Here is a 16,349-nt window from a genome sequence, read left to right on the forward strand (position 1 = left end):
CCTACTAATCAATTCTGGACCCTGCTCACTCTGTCTGTAGTGTCTGTGAAAGATGTACTAGGCTACAAAGGCTTGTTTATACAACTGAATGTTATATTCAAAGCAATATGCATTTTTATTTGTTTTGTTTTTCCTGTGTGGAAGGTTAAATCAATCTCTTTAGAATAATGGCAGATATCACTGAGGAGGCTTTGTAGTGCCCGCAGGGCTCACATCTACAAAACCAAAAGAACCTGACTATCAACAGAGAATTATGTTTCTATTTAACCTTTGGGTAGGATATTGTCCGTGTCACTGAAGATCACCTTAGATGATTGTTATATCTCCATATTTTATGTTCATACAAATTCATCCTTTGTATGAATATTCATCCTTGTGGCCACATCTGTCCAGAATCTTGTATTACTTTAACACATACATGAAAGATGCATTTTATAGGTGCACTTTATTTAGGGAGATACTGCAAAGTAGCATTGTCTCCTTACCAAATCCAGTGCTTTTTCAAAAAATCAAGCAATGAACAAAACAAAATCTTGTGTTTTCTGCATCTCTCAATCGGTTGTGTGACTATAAAAATGTGGACTCCTCTTGGGAAAAAGGAAAGAAGGAAGGAAGGAAGGAAGGAGCGAAGAAGGGAGGGAGGGAGGGAAGGAGAGAGAGAATAAAGGAGAGAGGGAGGGAAGAAGGGAGGGAGAGAAGGAAGGAGAGAGGAAGGAAGGGAGGGAAGTAGGAAGGAAGGAGGAAGCAAAGGAAGAAAGAAGGGAAGAAAGAAAGGAAGGAAGGAGGAAGGGAGAGAAGAGAGGGAGGGAGGAAAGAAGGAAGGGAGAGAGGGAGGAAGGAAGGAAAGAAGGAAGGAAGGAAGAAGGAAGGGAGGGAAGGAGAGCAAGAGGGAAGGAAGGAAAAATTAAAAAAAAACTTGGAAAGAAAGATCCTATTTCATGTTTTTCTCAGTAATACGTTTGATATATTCATTCTCATAAAGATTTCATAGATATGAGGTGAAAAAAGGCACAAGGTGGGTAATAAAGAATGTTTAGTTGTAGTAGGAAAGAAGTGGAACTCTAAAATTACGATAAGTAATATTTTCTATTTTAGCAATTTGAGAGAGATTTGAAATTAATCTCTGAGGATCTTTAATACTGTATTGTTCGCAACATATTTTTCTTTTATCCATATTTGATCAGGTCTAGCAGTTCTCGTTTTCATTTTAAATGCAATTGCCACTTTTTTACATTACATAGCATACTAGTGTGAAATGTATTAAGATGCTATAATCCAAATGCTGTGAATCCATTATTATCACCAAAAAGATTAGATCAATATTAGTCTCAGTCATCTTCATTCTAAGCTTGAAGGAACTTTAGACAACATAAGGGTAGCTTGATGGCAAAATGAATAGAGAACTGAACCTAGAATTAGCAAGACTTGAGTTCAAATATGATCTCAGATTCTTACTAGTTGAGTGAATCTGGGCAAGTCACTTAACCTCTGTTTGCCTCAATTTCTCATCTGTAAAATGGGGATAATAATAGCACCTACTTCCCAAGCTTGTTTTGAGAATCAAATGAAATGGTGTAATTGTAAAGCAGTTAGCACAGCATTAATGCGAGCACTACATAAATGTTATCTGTTATTATATAATCTAGCCTCCTGAATTTACAGAAAAGAAAAACAAGACCCAGAAAAATTAACTGGCTTGCTCAGTACTAAAATAGGTGCATTGGATAGAATACCCAGACTGAAGTCAGGCAATGTCATTTTCCTGAGTTCAAAATCCTGCCCCAGACACTTACTAGCTATGTCATCTTGAAAAAGTCACTTCACCTATTTGCCACAGTTTCCACTTATGTAAAATGAGCTGGAAAAGGAAACGGCAAATCCTTCCATTATCCTTACCAAGAAAATGCCAAATGATGTCACAAAGAGTCAGATATGATTGAAGCAACTTGATAACAACACTAATGGGCATCTCTGGTAGAATTCATTTTCCATTATACTTGGACTATGTTAGCCCACAGCATGGTCATGTCAAAGGGTAAGTTATCTAATTGTGGGCAGAAGCAGAAGTCAAGAGGTTTTTCTTTTTTTATTTGTAATTTCATTAATATTGTATTTTTCCAATAACATGTAAAATAGTTTTCAATATTCATTTTTATAAGACTATGTTCCAAATTAGACTTTAGGACATTGAGCCACTTAGCTGTCCATTATGTTAATAATAATAATTATTATAATTAATAAAGTTTCTAATACTATCATCATCAAGGTGATTCTCTCCACTCTCGAGACCTTTTCAATTGTCCAGGTTTTCTCTGTGAGTTTTCTCCTTCAATTTCTTTTAGGGGTTAATTTTTTACCTAATTTCATGAGCACTTATATAACATCTTAAGGTATTAGAGAATGTTGATTTGAGAAGACTAAATGAATGGAATATAAGCTATGGCAGATTTTACCCAGCTGGGAAGGCTCTGAGGATGGACCCAGAGATTTACTCTTAGAGGATTGGGTTATCTGAGCATGAAGACATTGCTTTCCAAAGGGGTAGTCAACAGATAAGGAATTATTTTGACCTCATAAATATAGATGTGTCCTCTTATGTATGTGTATATATATCTCCACAGATTTATCCTATTCAAGCTAAATATTCACATTCAACAAAAACAGTAACCAAAAAAACCCTTCCAAGAAATGAAGTGAAGAACAAGCAGAAATTACAGTAGAGATTGGAAATGAGGCTTTCATCAGAAACTTTAACTTTCAAAATGTTTTCCCAGTTTGTTTCCCTCCGAATCTTGTCTTCATTATTTTTGTTTGCACAAAATCTTTTGAATTTGATAGAATCAAAATTTTCTATTTTGTGATCAATGAGGATCTCTAGTTCTTTGGTCATAAATTCCTTCCTCCTCCACAGGTCTGAGAGGTAAACTATCCTATGTTCTTCTAATTTATGTATAATCAATACCAAATGATTTTGGTAACCTCTGCTTTATAATATAGTTTTAGATCTGGTACAGCTAGGCCACCTTCATTTCATTTCATTTTTTTTTTCATTAATTCCCTTGAATTTCTTGACTTTTTGTCGTTCCAGATAAATTTTGTTGTTATTTGTCAGCAAAATAGTTTCTTGTGAATTTGATTGGTATAGCACGAAATAAATCGTTTAGGTTAGGTAATATTGTCATCTTTATTATATTTGCTCGACCTATTCAAGAGCACTTGATATTTTTCCAATTGTTTAGACTTGACTGTTTTTGTGTGGAAGGTGTTTTGTAGTTTTGCTTATATATAGTTTCTGACTTTCTTTTGGCCAATAGATTCCCAAATATTTTATAGTATTGGCAGTTATTTTTAAAAATTTTTGATAGCTTTTTATTGACAAGTTCTATGCATGCATAATTTTAGAGCAATGACAATTGCCAAAGCTTCTGTTCCAATTTTTTCCCTTGATCATCACATAGTATTGTTGTTGAAGTATATAATGATCTCCTGGTCCTGCTCATTTCACTCCCCATCATTTTAGGTAAGTCTCTCCAGGTTTTTCTGAAATCCTCCTGCTGATCATTTCTTACCGAACAATAATATTCCACAATATACATGTAGCACAATTTATTCAGTCATTCTCCAACTGATTGGCATCCACTCAGTTTCCAGTTTCTGGCTACTACAAAGAGACCTGCCACAAACATTCGTGCACGTACAGGTCCCTTTCCCTTCTTTAAGATTTCTTTGGGATATAAGCCCAGTAGAAACAGTGCTGGATCAAGGGGAAGGCACATGTTGATAACTTGTTGAGTATCGTTCCAAATTGCTCTCCAGAATGGCTGGATGTGTTCACAATTCCATCAACAATGCATTAGTGTCCCTGTGTTCCCAAATTCCCTCCCACATTATGGATTATCTTTCCTTGTCATTCTAGCCAATCTGACAGGTGTGTCGTGGTATCTCAGAGTTGTCTTAATTGGCATTTCTCTGATTAATAGTGACTTGGAGCATCTTTTCATACGGCTAGAAAGGGTTACAATTTCTTCTTCTTCGTTTTCCCAGTGAGTTCTTCTACCAAATACTGGGGTCTTTCGGTTTGTCAAACATTAGATTATGAAAGTTATTGGAAGCTTTGTTCTTTGAACCGAACCTAATCCATTGACCAACTAGTCTATTTCTTAACCAATACCAAATGATTTTGGTAACCACTGCTTTCTAATATAATTTTATATCTGGTACAGCTAGGCTACCTTCATTTGATTTGTTTTTTCCATTAATTCCCTTGAAATTCTTGATCTTTTGTTTTTCCATATGAACTTTGTTCTTTGTTCTAGGTCATTCAAATCATTTTATTTTGGGAGTCTGATTGATATAGCACTAAACAAATAGAGTAGTTTAGATAGCATTGTCATCTTCATTATATTTGCTCACCCTATCCAAGAGCATGTAATATTTTTCCACTTGGTTAGATCAGACTTAATTTGTGTGAAAAATGTTTGGTACTTTGGTTCATAAAGTTTCTGATTTTCCCTTGGCAGATAGATTCCTCAATATGTTATACTATCAGTAGTTACTTTAAATGGTATTTCTCTTTTGTTATATATATATATATATATATATATATACACACACACACATATATATATATACACACACACACTATATATATATATGTATATGAATGCTGATAACTTATGAGGGTTTATTTTGTATCCAGCAATTGTGCTAAAGTTTTGGATTATTTCTAACAACTTTTTAGTAGACTCTCTGGGGTTCTCTAAGTATGCCATCATATCATCAGCAAAGGGTGATCATTTGGTTTCCTCATTGCCTACTCTGATTCCTTTCATCTTTTTCTCAACTCTTATTGCCAAAGCGAGAATTTCTAATACAATATTGAATAGTAACAGTGATAATGGGCAACCTTGTCTCACACCTGATCTTATTGGGAATGATTGAAGGTGCTGACTGCTGGTGTTAAATAGATGCCAATGATGATTTGAAGAAAAAGTCCATTTATTCCTATACTCTCAAGTGTTTTCATAGGAATGGATGTTGGATTTTATCAAATGGTTTTTCTTCATCTCTTGAGATGATCATTGGTCTTTGTTCATTGGTTATGAATAGGGCCAATTATACTGATAGTTTTCCTAATATTGAAGCAGCCCTGCATTCCTGGTATAAATCCTACTTGATCATGGTGTATGATCCTGGGGATGATTTTCTGTAGACTTTTGGCTAATATCTTTAGCATCTGGGAAACGAATGTGAACTATCTGCATTTTTGTTTTTCTTCCCGGATTATTTATACCTTCTGAATCCAATTCTCCCTACGCAACAAGAGAACTGACTTTTTAGTAGACTCTCTGGGGTTCTCTAAGTATACCATCATATCATCAGCAAAGGGTGATCATTTGGTTTCCTCATTGCCTACTCTGATTCCTTTCATCTTTTTCTCAACTCTTATTGCCAAAGCGAGAATTTCTAATACAATATTGAATAGTAACAGTGATAATGGGCAACCTTGTCTCACACCTGATCTTATTGGGAATGATTGAAGGTGCTGACTGCTGGTGTTAAATAGATGCCAATGATGATTTGAAGAAAAAGTCCATTTATTCCTATACTCTCAAGTGTTTTCATAGGAATGGATGTTGGATTTTATCAAATGGTTTTTCTTCATCTCTTGAGATGATCATTGGTCTTTGTTCATTGGTTATGAATAGGGCCAATTATACTGATAGTTTTCCTAATATTGAAGCAGCCCTGCATTCCTGGTATAAATCCTACTTGATCATGGTGTATGATCCTGGGGATGATTTTCTGTAGACTTTTGGCTAATATCTTTAGCATCTGGGAAACGAATGTGAACTATCTGCATTTTTGTTTTTCTTCCCGGATTATTTATACCTTCTGAATCCAATTCTCCCTACGCAACAAGAGAACTGTTCGGTTCTGCAAACATATATTGTATCTAGGATATACTGCAACATATCCAACATATAAAGGACTGCTTGCCATCTAGGGGAGGGGGTGGAGGGAGGGAGGGGAAAAAAATCGGAACAGAAATGAGTGTCAATATAATGTAATTATTAAATTAAAAATTAAAAAAAAAAAGATTTTAGCATCAATAGTCATTAGGGAGATTGGTCTATAATTTTCTTTCTCTGTTTTCAATCTACCTGGTGTAGGTATCAGTACCATGTCTGTGTCCTAAAAGGAATTTGGTAGGACTCCTTCATTCCTTGTTTTTGCAAATAGTTGCTATATCATTGGGGATAACTGTTCTTTCAATATTTTGTGGAATGTCGTTTTTATTGCATCGTGATCTGAAAAGAAAGCATCTACTATTTCTGCCTTTCTGCATTTAATTCTGAGGTCTTTATGTCCTAATATAGGGTCAATTTTTGTGTAGGTTGGTGTAGGTTGTGCAGGTTTGTGTAGGTAGTAGGTTCCTACTACCCTTGTGTAGGTGGTGCTGAGAAGAAAGTATCCTCCTTTCTGACCCCATTCAGTTTTCTCCAAAGATTTAGCCTACCTAATTTTTTCTAATATTCTATTTACCTCTTGAATTTCTTTCTGATTTGTTTTGTGGGTTGAGATCTCCCACTATTACAGTTTGGCTGTCTATTTCTTCTTGCAACTCTCTAGCAAATAGAGCAATCCTTTACATTTTCATATAACTTTCCAGTTTACAGAATGCTTTTCTCAGAACGCTTCCTCAATATAAGTATTGTTATCCATTCCCATTCTAGAGGTGAAGAAACTGAGGCTCCCAAGGAACCTGTGATATTATTGGAACACCAGGACATTTTTAGTATCCAATATCAAGGATAACGAGGGAAGATGTAGAACAAGACACTGTATGCTTCAGTGTCAAATGAATACCTAGAGGGTACAGGGGTTTGGGGAGCTGATCGAGAACATGGCCCATTGATCAAGCGCCTTTCCATCTTATTTTCAAGCTGATTAGTAGCACTGCTAGGGGAATTGTAGAGGCTGAAATGAACCCTTTCACACTAAATCTACCAGTGTCTTGACAAATTGGCTGAGTTGGATTCACAAGATGATTTCAAGAGAGGCAGACTAGACTCTCTACCTAGGGTGTGAGAGTTCAAAGGAAGTTTGACAGTAAGCAGGGTGATGTCAGAGACACCTGGAAAGACTTACATGAACTGATGCGGAGTGAAATGAGCAGAACCAGGAGATGATTGTACAAGGCCACAAGAAGATTGTACGGTGATCAATTCTGATGGACGTGGCCTTTTTCGACAAAGAGATGATACGGGCCTGAGCCAATGATCTGTGAGGATGAGAGCCATCTGCACCCAGAGAGGGGACTGTAGGAACTAAGTGTGGATCACAACATAGCATTTTCACACTTTTGGTTAGGATTTGCTTGTATTTTATTTTCTAGGCCATTTTAAAAAAGGTTTTAGGTTTCATTTGTCTTTTGCATCAAGATCGTTGTCTAAATGTGTATGCCTATATTGGAATGAACATGTGTTTAAGCACGTTTAGCATATAAGGGATTGCATGCCATGCAGGTGAGGAAGTGGGGGAAAATTGGGAGGCATTGAAACACATGGTTTTTCGAGGGTCCATGTTGAAAAAATTTTCCTTGCCAATGTTTGGGAAATAAAAAACTTCAATAAAAAATCAAAAGAAGTTTGCCAAAAAGATGCAAAAGGAGGTAAAGAGTGTTAGGGAAGATAAAGATGAAGAGAAGGAGGAAGATTTCAATTTTGTTGCCTTATCAGTAATGCAAGACAAATGATCTATCCTGAACTTGAACCAGAAAGGGAAAAGACAAGAAAGCCGAATCAAAAAGTTTTACAAAGAAGCGTATCCGATTCTTTTACCCATGAACGGGGGATGCAAATATATATTTTTCTTTATTAATGGACAGTCAGACAAAGACAAGCATTTTAAATGTTTAGTGTTGGGAAATATTTTTCATCTTTGGTAAAGATCCACTCTAGGGGGAAGGTGACGAAATGATTAAATGAGAATCTGTGGAAAAGCCAATTCAGGCAGAGTGGCTTTGGTTCAGTAAACAGTGTAACCAAGCATCAATGTAAAGGGAGCATTCTGTCGGCAATGGATATAACAGAAAAAAGCTTCCGTTTGATGTCATCACTACCTCACAATCTCTTACTAGGATAAAAGGCCAGGAATCTCAACAACGGTGCTCTGTGCGGGAGAGAGAGGAGAGTGAGAGGGAGAGCGAGAGAGTGAGCGAGAGCGAGAGAGCGCCAGAGCCTGAGTCAGGGAAAGTGAGAGAGTGAGAGAGGTGGGAGGAGTAGGAGAAGAGGAGAGGAGGAGAGGAGGAGAGGAGAAGAGGAGGAGAGAAGGAGAGGAGAAGAGTAGGAGAGGAGGAGAGGAGGAGAAGAGAAGAGGAGAGGAGGAGAGGAGGAGAGGAGAAGAGTAGGAGAGGAGGAGAAGAGGAGAGGAGGAGAGGAGAAGAGGAGAGAGGAGAGGAGAAGAGTAGGAGAGGAGGAGAGGAGGAGAGGAGGAGAAGAGGAGGAGAGGAGAGGAGGAGGAGGAGAAGAGGAGGAGAGGAGGAGAGGAGAGAGAGTGTGTGTGTGTGTGTTCGTGTTTGTGTTTGTTTTGTGTGTGTCCGTGTTTGTGTTTTGTGTGTGTCTGTGTTTGTTTGTATTTTGTGTGCCTTCATTTCACCACCTAACGGGGCTGAGTGTTTTTCTCATCTGCGAGGAGCACTTACAGGTAAGAGGCCCCATGATGCAGGCTATTCTGGGGATGGGGAAAGCTGAATATGTGTAGGAGGAAGAATGAGGAAATTTGTATTTGGGGAGGAGGTGTATAATTTTGTGGGAAGACCTTGTTGTCTGGCACTCACTCTCTCACTTTCACTCTCACTCTCCTCTCTCTCACACAAAGCAGAGTTGTGGAGACTCCTGGCCTTTGATCCTAGTAACAGATTGTGAGGTAGTGATGACATCATACAGAACCATTTTGCTGTTTAGGAAAGTGTGAGAGAGCTTCCTTGTGCCAGCAATAGGAAATGGACAAGATGCTTGTTCCTCTGTCCTCAATGTCCTCGATACAACTGAGATCGTAAGCGAGAAGCTCTTTGGCAGCCTCTTAGGAGAGAAGTCAAATAATCTGAGACTCACCTCCAAAGAAAATGGCATTTTTTGGTTGTCCTGAAGAGGCTCCTCTGTTCTTGAGTAGAAGAAAGACAAAGAGCTGGGAGTCAGGATGACTTGAGTTTCCAATTCAGGCTCAGAGTTGAGAGGCTCTGAGGCAAACCATTTCCCCTTTTTGCCTCCCATTTCCTCACTGGCTTGATCTAAGGATCAAATGAGACGGTATACTGGCAAAGGCTGTAGAGTACAGTGCAAAGGACAGAAGAGAGGTATTTCCTCTCATACTCTTTCCCTGATATGACCCCGAGACTGCCTCCAAGTCCTCATTGCTTAGACCCTTCAAACAATTCCATCCTTTGGGGGATCAAGCTTAACCCTCAAACACTTGTGGATTCCCTTAGCCAGAGAGGATGCGGGACAGCAGTAGCAAAGTTCTCAAACGTTTTCTGACAAGCTACTGGAGCCTCTTCCACCTTTCTCCAAACCATATTTTAAAGTCATAAAACAAATTCTTTGTAATCTCAAAATGGATATCTATCCCATTTTTTTTTATTGGAGGGGATGGACCAAGTTGTTCATTGTCCCTGTAGATATCCAAAGTAAGTATAGAAAATCCCTTTCTCCCTGTACTTGGGTCAACGATCTTTCATGACTTCTTAGTGACCTGTTGTGCTTCAAGGCAGTGAAAGTGTTAAGAAAGGTTTATCCAGGGTACAAGTGTAGGTTAGGACTTTCAAGCCTCTAATTCTGGCCCATCTGATCCACATTGTAGCCCTTAGGGCTTGTGGATCTGAGAACAGCAATAGAAGAGAACTCTTCAGGGAAAGAAGAAACCGGGAGAAGAGCCAATGGACTGTAAGCCTGACAGGTGCATAGGAGGTTGTGAAATCAAAGAATATTGTAAGGATTCTCAGAAATTGGATGCTTGGAGCAGTCTGATAGAAGGTCCCCATAGGCCACGGCAAACCAATGAACTTGATAGATTCTTCTTTATACTGACAGACAGTTTGCCTACAAGATTGCAACTTCTACTTGATATTGTCATACAATGGAGGTTCTCACTTGCTGCCTTTGGATTTCTTTTAAAGATTAGGAGACCAAAAAGAAGGGATGGAGAAAGGAAGAAAAAGGGATGGGGCCGTAGGAATGGATCATTTTGATCAATTGTGTTGAGGCTGGCTCTACTGTTCAAACATAGAGGACAAGAAAAGGCAACAGCTGGACTGGGCCCGATGAGTTATGAGAGCCTTCTGGGACTGCTTGCTGCTCCTTTAGCTAGGAAGATGGGGTAATTATTGGAAACAAAGCTGAATATTTATTTGTTGACATTCTTTTCCCTCAGGAGAGCTTTCAAGATGGCGAAAAAACATGGAGCAATTCCCCAAGGTGAGAATCAATGAACAAACATATAGTGAACAAACATGTAGTGATACTTCTTCTTCTATCAGTCACTGTATTAAATGAGAAAGATACCCCACAAATTAATTGCAAGAGGGAGGCGCCAAAGTACTTCAACTAGAATATGCCTGATAGAGAGTGTAGAAAAATAAGTCCGAAGGCATCATCAGAATGGAACAATGAGGCTCTCAGAAGAGCTCAGGAGACGGGGGGACAGGGTGACAAGCTTGTTAGCTAGGGGAATGAAGAAAAGCAAGCCTCTGGGGAAAATGTTGAGGAAGGAAGGAAAAGATCCCTCAGTCAATGGATGATATGTGGGCTAAGCAAAGGGAAGAGTGGTGGATGACTAAGCCTTCCAACGTGGCTGACAGAAAAGGGAATTTCAGAAGAGGACACAGGTTCCAGGACAAAGAACAGATTCTGTTTTGGATACATTGAGGTTCCGGTGCAATTGGGCATCCAAGTCAAAATGTCCGACAGATATTCCATGTGCATGGAGAAGAAAGTTCAAGATAGAGACTGCATCAGGATCAATATTCTTGGGAATGTTGCAAGTTCATCTGTTGCCATCGCTTCATAGGAGGATGATACTTGTAATTCGTTAGGACTTTGCTGAGATTCTGGCAGTTATAAGCAGTCAATATCGCCAGAGAAAAAGAGAGGTGTGAGGTGAAGAGGAAGGGATGATACCTTTTCTTTAAAAAAGGAGTGAGATGGGAACGTGCCGGGAAAAGGGAAAGGGAGAAGGGGAATAGCCCAAGTTAACTTGCATACAAAAAAGAGTCAAGTAAAAGCTTTTTGAGAGGCATACTCTCATCAGTATGGCTTCAAATAGGAAACACCCTACATACTGAATAGGGATATGGAACTCTTATCTTAGCCTGCAGGAAAATAGGAGGTTAATGCAATATGGGAAGGGAGGGGGGATAAAAGAACAGCTCATTTTGGAGGAGTCAGTGATCAGTAGCAAAACACTTTTGAGGAGAGACAGAGTGAAACAAGAGAGAATAAATGGGGGGAAATCAAATTAGCAATAGGAAATGTAAAAACAATTTCTGAAACAAGTTTCTGATGGAATATCATTGTTCACTGGGAAATAATGAGCAGAATGTTCACAGGGGGAAAATACCCTGCAAAGTCCTCCATGAACACAGTGAAACGTGCCTTCTATGAAATGATAGCAATGTTCTTCAGTGAGCAGCATCAAATGATTTTGTTATTCTCAGTAACACAATCATCCATAACTACTCTAAAGGGTTATGGTAAAAAAAAAAAATCCATTCACAGAAAAGGAATGATTGTATCTGAATACAGATTGAAGCATTCTCTATTCCCCTCTTTATCTCTCTATTTTTCACTTAATTTTTCTTAAGACTTGATTTTTCATTAAGATGGGAGATCTATGGTTTTTTCTCAACTTTTATGGAAATGTTTTGCAAAATTTTGAATGTCGCTTCTTAATTGTGGGTGGGAATCAAGGAAAGAACTTACAAAGCAGCATTGAAAAAAGACAAAAACCAAATAAGAATATTTTTTTTAATGTAAATTGGGCAAAATATTAAATAAATTGAATCCAAAATGCATTCCCTTTTGAACTTTGAGAGTTCCAAGAGTAATTTTACATTTCAACTTGTAAAACTCGACTGAATGAGAATGTGAGAAACCAGAGTGCAGAGTTGAAAAGCCAAAGAAAGAGGGAAGAATAAGTGGAGACCAGAGTCAATCAATATTATCTACTGTGCACTAAGCCCCATCGGAAGCACTGGGTGTATATAAAGAAAGGCTCAAGGTGGGTCCTGGCTTGGAGGAGCTTCTAGTCCAAGGAGGTGACTCTGTTCAAATAAGGGCTTAGCAATGGGGTTGGAAGTAAGGAAATTGTCTCTTGGGCTTCCTTCAAGTATGCCACGAAGGAGAGCATGTTGACAAGGGTCCAGTTGTCCTCCAAAGGCTAGGTCTCACTCTTGGGAGATCATAATCCCTGTGCTGCTGCTATCTTTCCCACCCACAATCTCTTTCCTGATTCCTTCCCCTTTGCTCATAGGGTCCCTTTTTCCTTCACAGACTTGGGCCAGGAGAAGCCAAGGAGCTTATTGAAGAAGACAAAAATCCTGCGATTCCGAGGTCCCCCTCACTGCATTGCACCCTCATCAAATAACCAGAATGTGCAAGAGCCAGACCTTGAGGACATGGAGGGCAGCATTACTTCTAGGCCAAAAACAGAGGGAAAGGACACTGTGGCCTCAACCTCCGGGAGGAGTTTGTCTTTTCCCGATCCTTTCATCAGGATGGACACATTCCATCCTGTTTCCCCTCCGAGGCATTCGAAAGCCACCCCGGCCTGTCCTGGCCAAGCGGCTGCTGCTCCTTGGAAAAGGACAACCCAAGTCTCTTCGATGCTGGACACAGAATGTCCGACTTGTTCTGAGACTGGGCTCGAACCCTCCTCGGAATCACCTCAGGAAGACTCTTCTGTTGCAGACCAAGACGTCGGCTCATTCTGGGCCATCAAAGTAGTCAGAAATTCTTGGACAAAAACATGCAAAGTGGCCCCAGCTCTTCTGACTGAATGTCAGCCATCACCCGAAGTTCTCTCCAACCCTGCCTTAGACTGGGCACGAGGAGAAGGTCCTCCAGAAGCCAGTCCGGCCTATGTCATCGATGGGGTCGGTGCTCCCAGAGCGAAGATTCACAAAGCGTCCCTGGATCTTCCTACGGAGTGCCAAACATCCCCCCGAGTTCTTTCCAAACCCTCCTGCAGTTGGGCCCAAGCAGAAAGTCCTCGATCCGAAGAGGCCAGCCTAGCCCGTGCCCTCGACAGGTTCAATGCTTCTCAGAGGATGATAACCAAAGCATCCCTGGATCATCCGACTGCATGCGAGGCATCCCGCAGAGTTCTCTCCAAATCCTCTCTCCATTGGACAGAGGGAACAAGTCCTCGCCCTCAACAAGCCAGCCCAGTCTGCTCCATGAAAGCTCCTCGCAAGGGGACCAAGCAAATATACCCGGCACTTGCCACTGAGTTGCAGACATCCCCCAGAGCTCTCGCTGAACTTTCCTTCGGTTGGACAAAGGGAAAAGATCCTTCAGCCGAAGAAGCCCAGCCTGCCTACACCACAGAAGTCGTGATTGCTCTTCAAGAGGAGTCCCCTGAGCCGAAGACACCCCCCAGAGCTCCTCCACCGCAAGAAGCTAGCCCCACCTGTGGCATGCAAGAACTGAGAGCCCCTGCGGAGACCACCAATTTATGCCCGGCTCTTCCCACCCAGTCCCACACCACTCCCCGAGTCCTCTCTGAACCCCCCTTCACCCAAGGAGAAGGTGGTCCACCCGAAGAAGCTGCCCCAGCATGTAACCGTCTCGGGAAGAGGTCTGACAAGTTCCTGCCACCCTTGACCTTCAACTCAACCCCTTCTCCAACAACAGACCCCGAGCATTCCTCCCAAAGGTCCAACGAAAATGGTGGGAGACACCAAGGCCTATTTTGGCGCTTTTTAAGAAGGTTTTCGTGCTTTCCCAACTTCCCCCACAATTGAAACAAATTTGTCATTGAGGGACTTTAACATCAAAGACTCAGAATATCACAGGGGATCCCTTATACACCACCCAAAGGGCTGGGGACAAAGTCATCAGGCTGGGGATGAAGCTCTCTCCTATGGCACCACTTGCAAACTTCAATCCACAGAAATAACAAGTGGGGACCCTCGGCCAAGCTGGGAGTGGCTGGAGCCTCAGCAGGCACCACAGACACTTTCATCTCCTAGACTCTCTCTTCAAGTTGAGGTGTGAGTCCTGGAGGCCTGAATGAAGCTAGGCTGACTAAGATGGCAGCCAGGTCCTAAGAAGCTGAGGATGTGGCCCTGGCCAGGATCCAGCTCCTGCTGGGTGCAGAGACAATGGATCCCGGACGCTGCTGGCTGCTGCTACTCCCACGGGAGAGGACCTCTTACTTTCCCATTCCTGGTCAGAGGGCAAAGTGACATGGAAGCTTTAGGAACATTCTCTCTACACACACCTGCAAAGAACCATTGGAATAGATGATCAGAACAGGGAAGACAAGACTTCATCCTCAGAAGAGGACACTTAAGTAAAAAAAAAAAAAAAAGCTTTTCCCCACCAAGATTAATGTGCAATGCCTGCACAACTAAAGAAAATATGGAGAACTCAAAAATGAATTGAAAAATCAAACCAAATGGAGAACAAAGTAACCAAAAACACCCTTCCAAGAAAAACTAAAAGCATTAAAAAAAAAAAAAGAAAGAAAACCCACTTGCAAAGGAGGAAAGGAATCTCAAGATGAACAAGTCTTTGCAAAATGAGAATTGGCAATGGGAAACCATAGAAGTGAAGAACAAGCAGAAATTACAGTAGAGATTGTAAATATTGAAAACAAATTGAACCATGTGAAACCAAACTTAAAAGACAGAACTGAAGAATAGATTAGGACCAGAAAATTGAAGAAATGGACAACCTGAAAATGTTGACCATAAAGAGAACCTGAACACAAATAATGCAAGAAATAATTTGGCAAATTGGAATGATAGGGCATGAGGGGAAAAGGTCCAAAGAGGTCAAAAAATCCCCCAGTACCATCTCACCCAAATCCAGTGGTCCAAATACATCAGAATATTGGTGTTCAATTTAGAAACTCATAGATCAAAGGGAAAATTTTTGAAGAAACAAACCAAAAAATATTCATTTAAGTGGGAACTAGAATTGCAATTGAACAAGACACATCAGCAGCCTCAGTAAATGACTGGAAAGATATCTGGTGAGTGCCGATTCTGAGAGGGGAGGGTGGAGAGAGGGCGAGTGGAAAGGAGAAAAAGGGATCAGGCAGCATGGAGCAACTCCCTAAGTTAGGGAGGGAAGGAAGACAGAGGAAAAGAACAGAAGGGGAGGGAGGCAAACAAGAGAAGAGGAGGAGAGAAGGAGGAGGAGAGGAGGAGAGGAGAAGAGGAGAGGAGGAGAGAGGAGAGAGAGAGAGAGGAGAGGAGGAGAGGAGAAGAGTAGGAGAGGAGGAGAGGAGGAGAGGAGAAGAGGAGGAGAGGAGGAAGAGGAGGAGAGAAGTAGAGGAGAAGAGTAGGAGAGGAGGAGAGGAGGAGAGAGAGAGGAGAGGAGGAGAAGAGGAGAGGAGGAGAGGAGAGAGGTGGTAGGAGCGGGGGGGAAGGGATAGGGTGGGGGAATTGGGGGGGTAGGGGGGGAAGAGGGGAAAAGGGAGGGAAAGGATAGGGAGGGGGGAAGGGAAAGAGGTAGTAGATAGAAAGATATAGACAGAGAAGTTATATAGAGAACACAGACATAGACAAAGAGTAGAGATAGATATATAGAAGATAGAGATAGCTATAGAAAGTGAGAGATAGATATAGAGACAGATATAGAGAAGATAGAAATAGAGATAGAAAAGATAGTCATAGAGATAGAAAAGATAGTCATAGAGAATATAGAGATAGCAATAATAAAGATAGAGATAGATATAGAGAAAATAGAGATAGATGATATAGGGAAACGATAGATATAGGGAAGATTTTGTTAACTAGAGAAAATATAGTGATAGAGAATCTAGAGAGAGATAGTGATAGAGTGATAGTGATAGTGATAGTGATAGTGATAGTAATAGATAGACTGATAGTGATAGTGATAGAGTGATAGTGATAGTGATAGTGATAGTGATAGTGATAGTGATAGATCTAGTGATAGTGATAGAGAGATAGAGATAGTGATAGATAGAGTGATAGTGATAGTGATAGACAGAGTGATAGTGATAGATCTAGTGATAGTGATAGTGATAGTGATAGAGAAGATAGGATCAGATATAGAAAAGATCGAGAAATTAGAGAGAGTGCATTTATAGAGAAAGAG

General features: G+C 40.5%; 2 protein-coding genes across 2 annotated transcripts in view; both read left to right on the top strand.

The window, feature by feature from the left end:
- LOC127543518 (proteoglycan 4-like) overlaps positions 1-16,349 on the top strand; it is a 90,720-nt gene that overhangs the window by 65,734 nt on the left and 8,637 nt on the right. The gene's annotated exons all lie outside the window — the stretch shown is intronic.
- Positions 8,544-15,389, top strand: LOC127543515 (proteoglycan 4-like). The gene is made up of 3 exons (XM_051969646.1): positions 8,544-8,709; positions 10,435-10,478; positions 12,552-15,389. The coding sequence occupies exons 2-3, from the start codon at positions 10,448-10,450 to the stop codon at positions 14,021-14,023; spliced, it is 1,503 nt and encodes a 500-aa protein (XP_051825606.1). The 5' UTR covers positions 8,544-8,709; positions 10,435-10,447; the 3' UTR covers positions 14,024-15,389.

Source organism: Antechinus flavipes, chromosome 1 (assembly GCF_016432865.1).
Source record: "Antechinus flavipes isolate AdamAnt ecotype Samford, QLD, Australia chromosome 1, AdamAnt_v2, whole genome shotgun sequence".
NCBI classification, from domain to species: Eukaryota; Metazoa; Chordata; class Mammalia; order Dasyuromorphia; family Dasyuridae; genus Antechinus; species Antechinus flavipes.

Excerpts from the sequence above, each read along its gene's own strand:
- LOC127543515 (XM_051969646.1), top strand. The coding sequence starts at position 10,448 with ATGGCGAAAAAACATGGAGCAATTCCCCAAG. Across the intron at positions 10,479-12,551 it reads ACATGGAGCAATTCCCCAAG|ACTTGGGCCAGGAGAAGCCA; the intron begins GTGAGAATCAAT and ends TTTCCTTCACAG.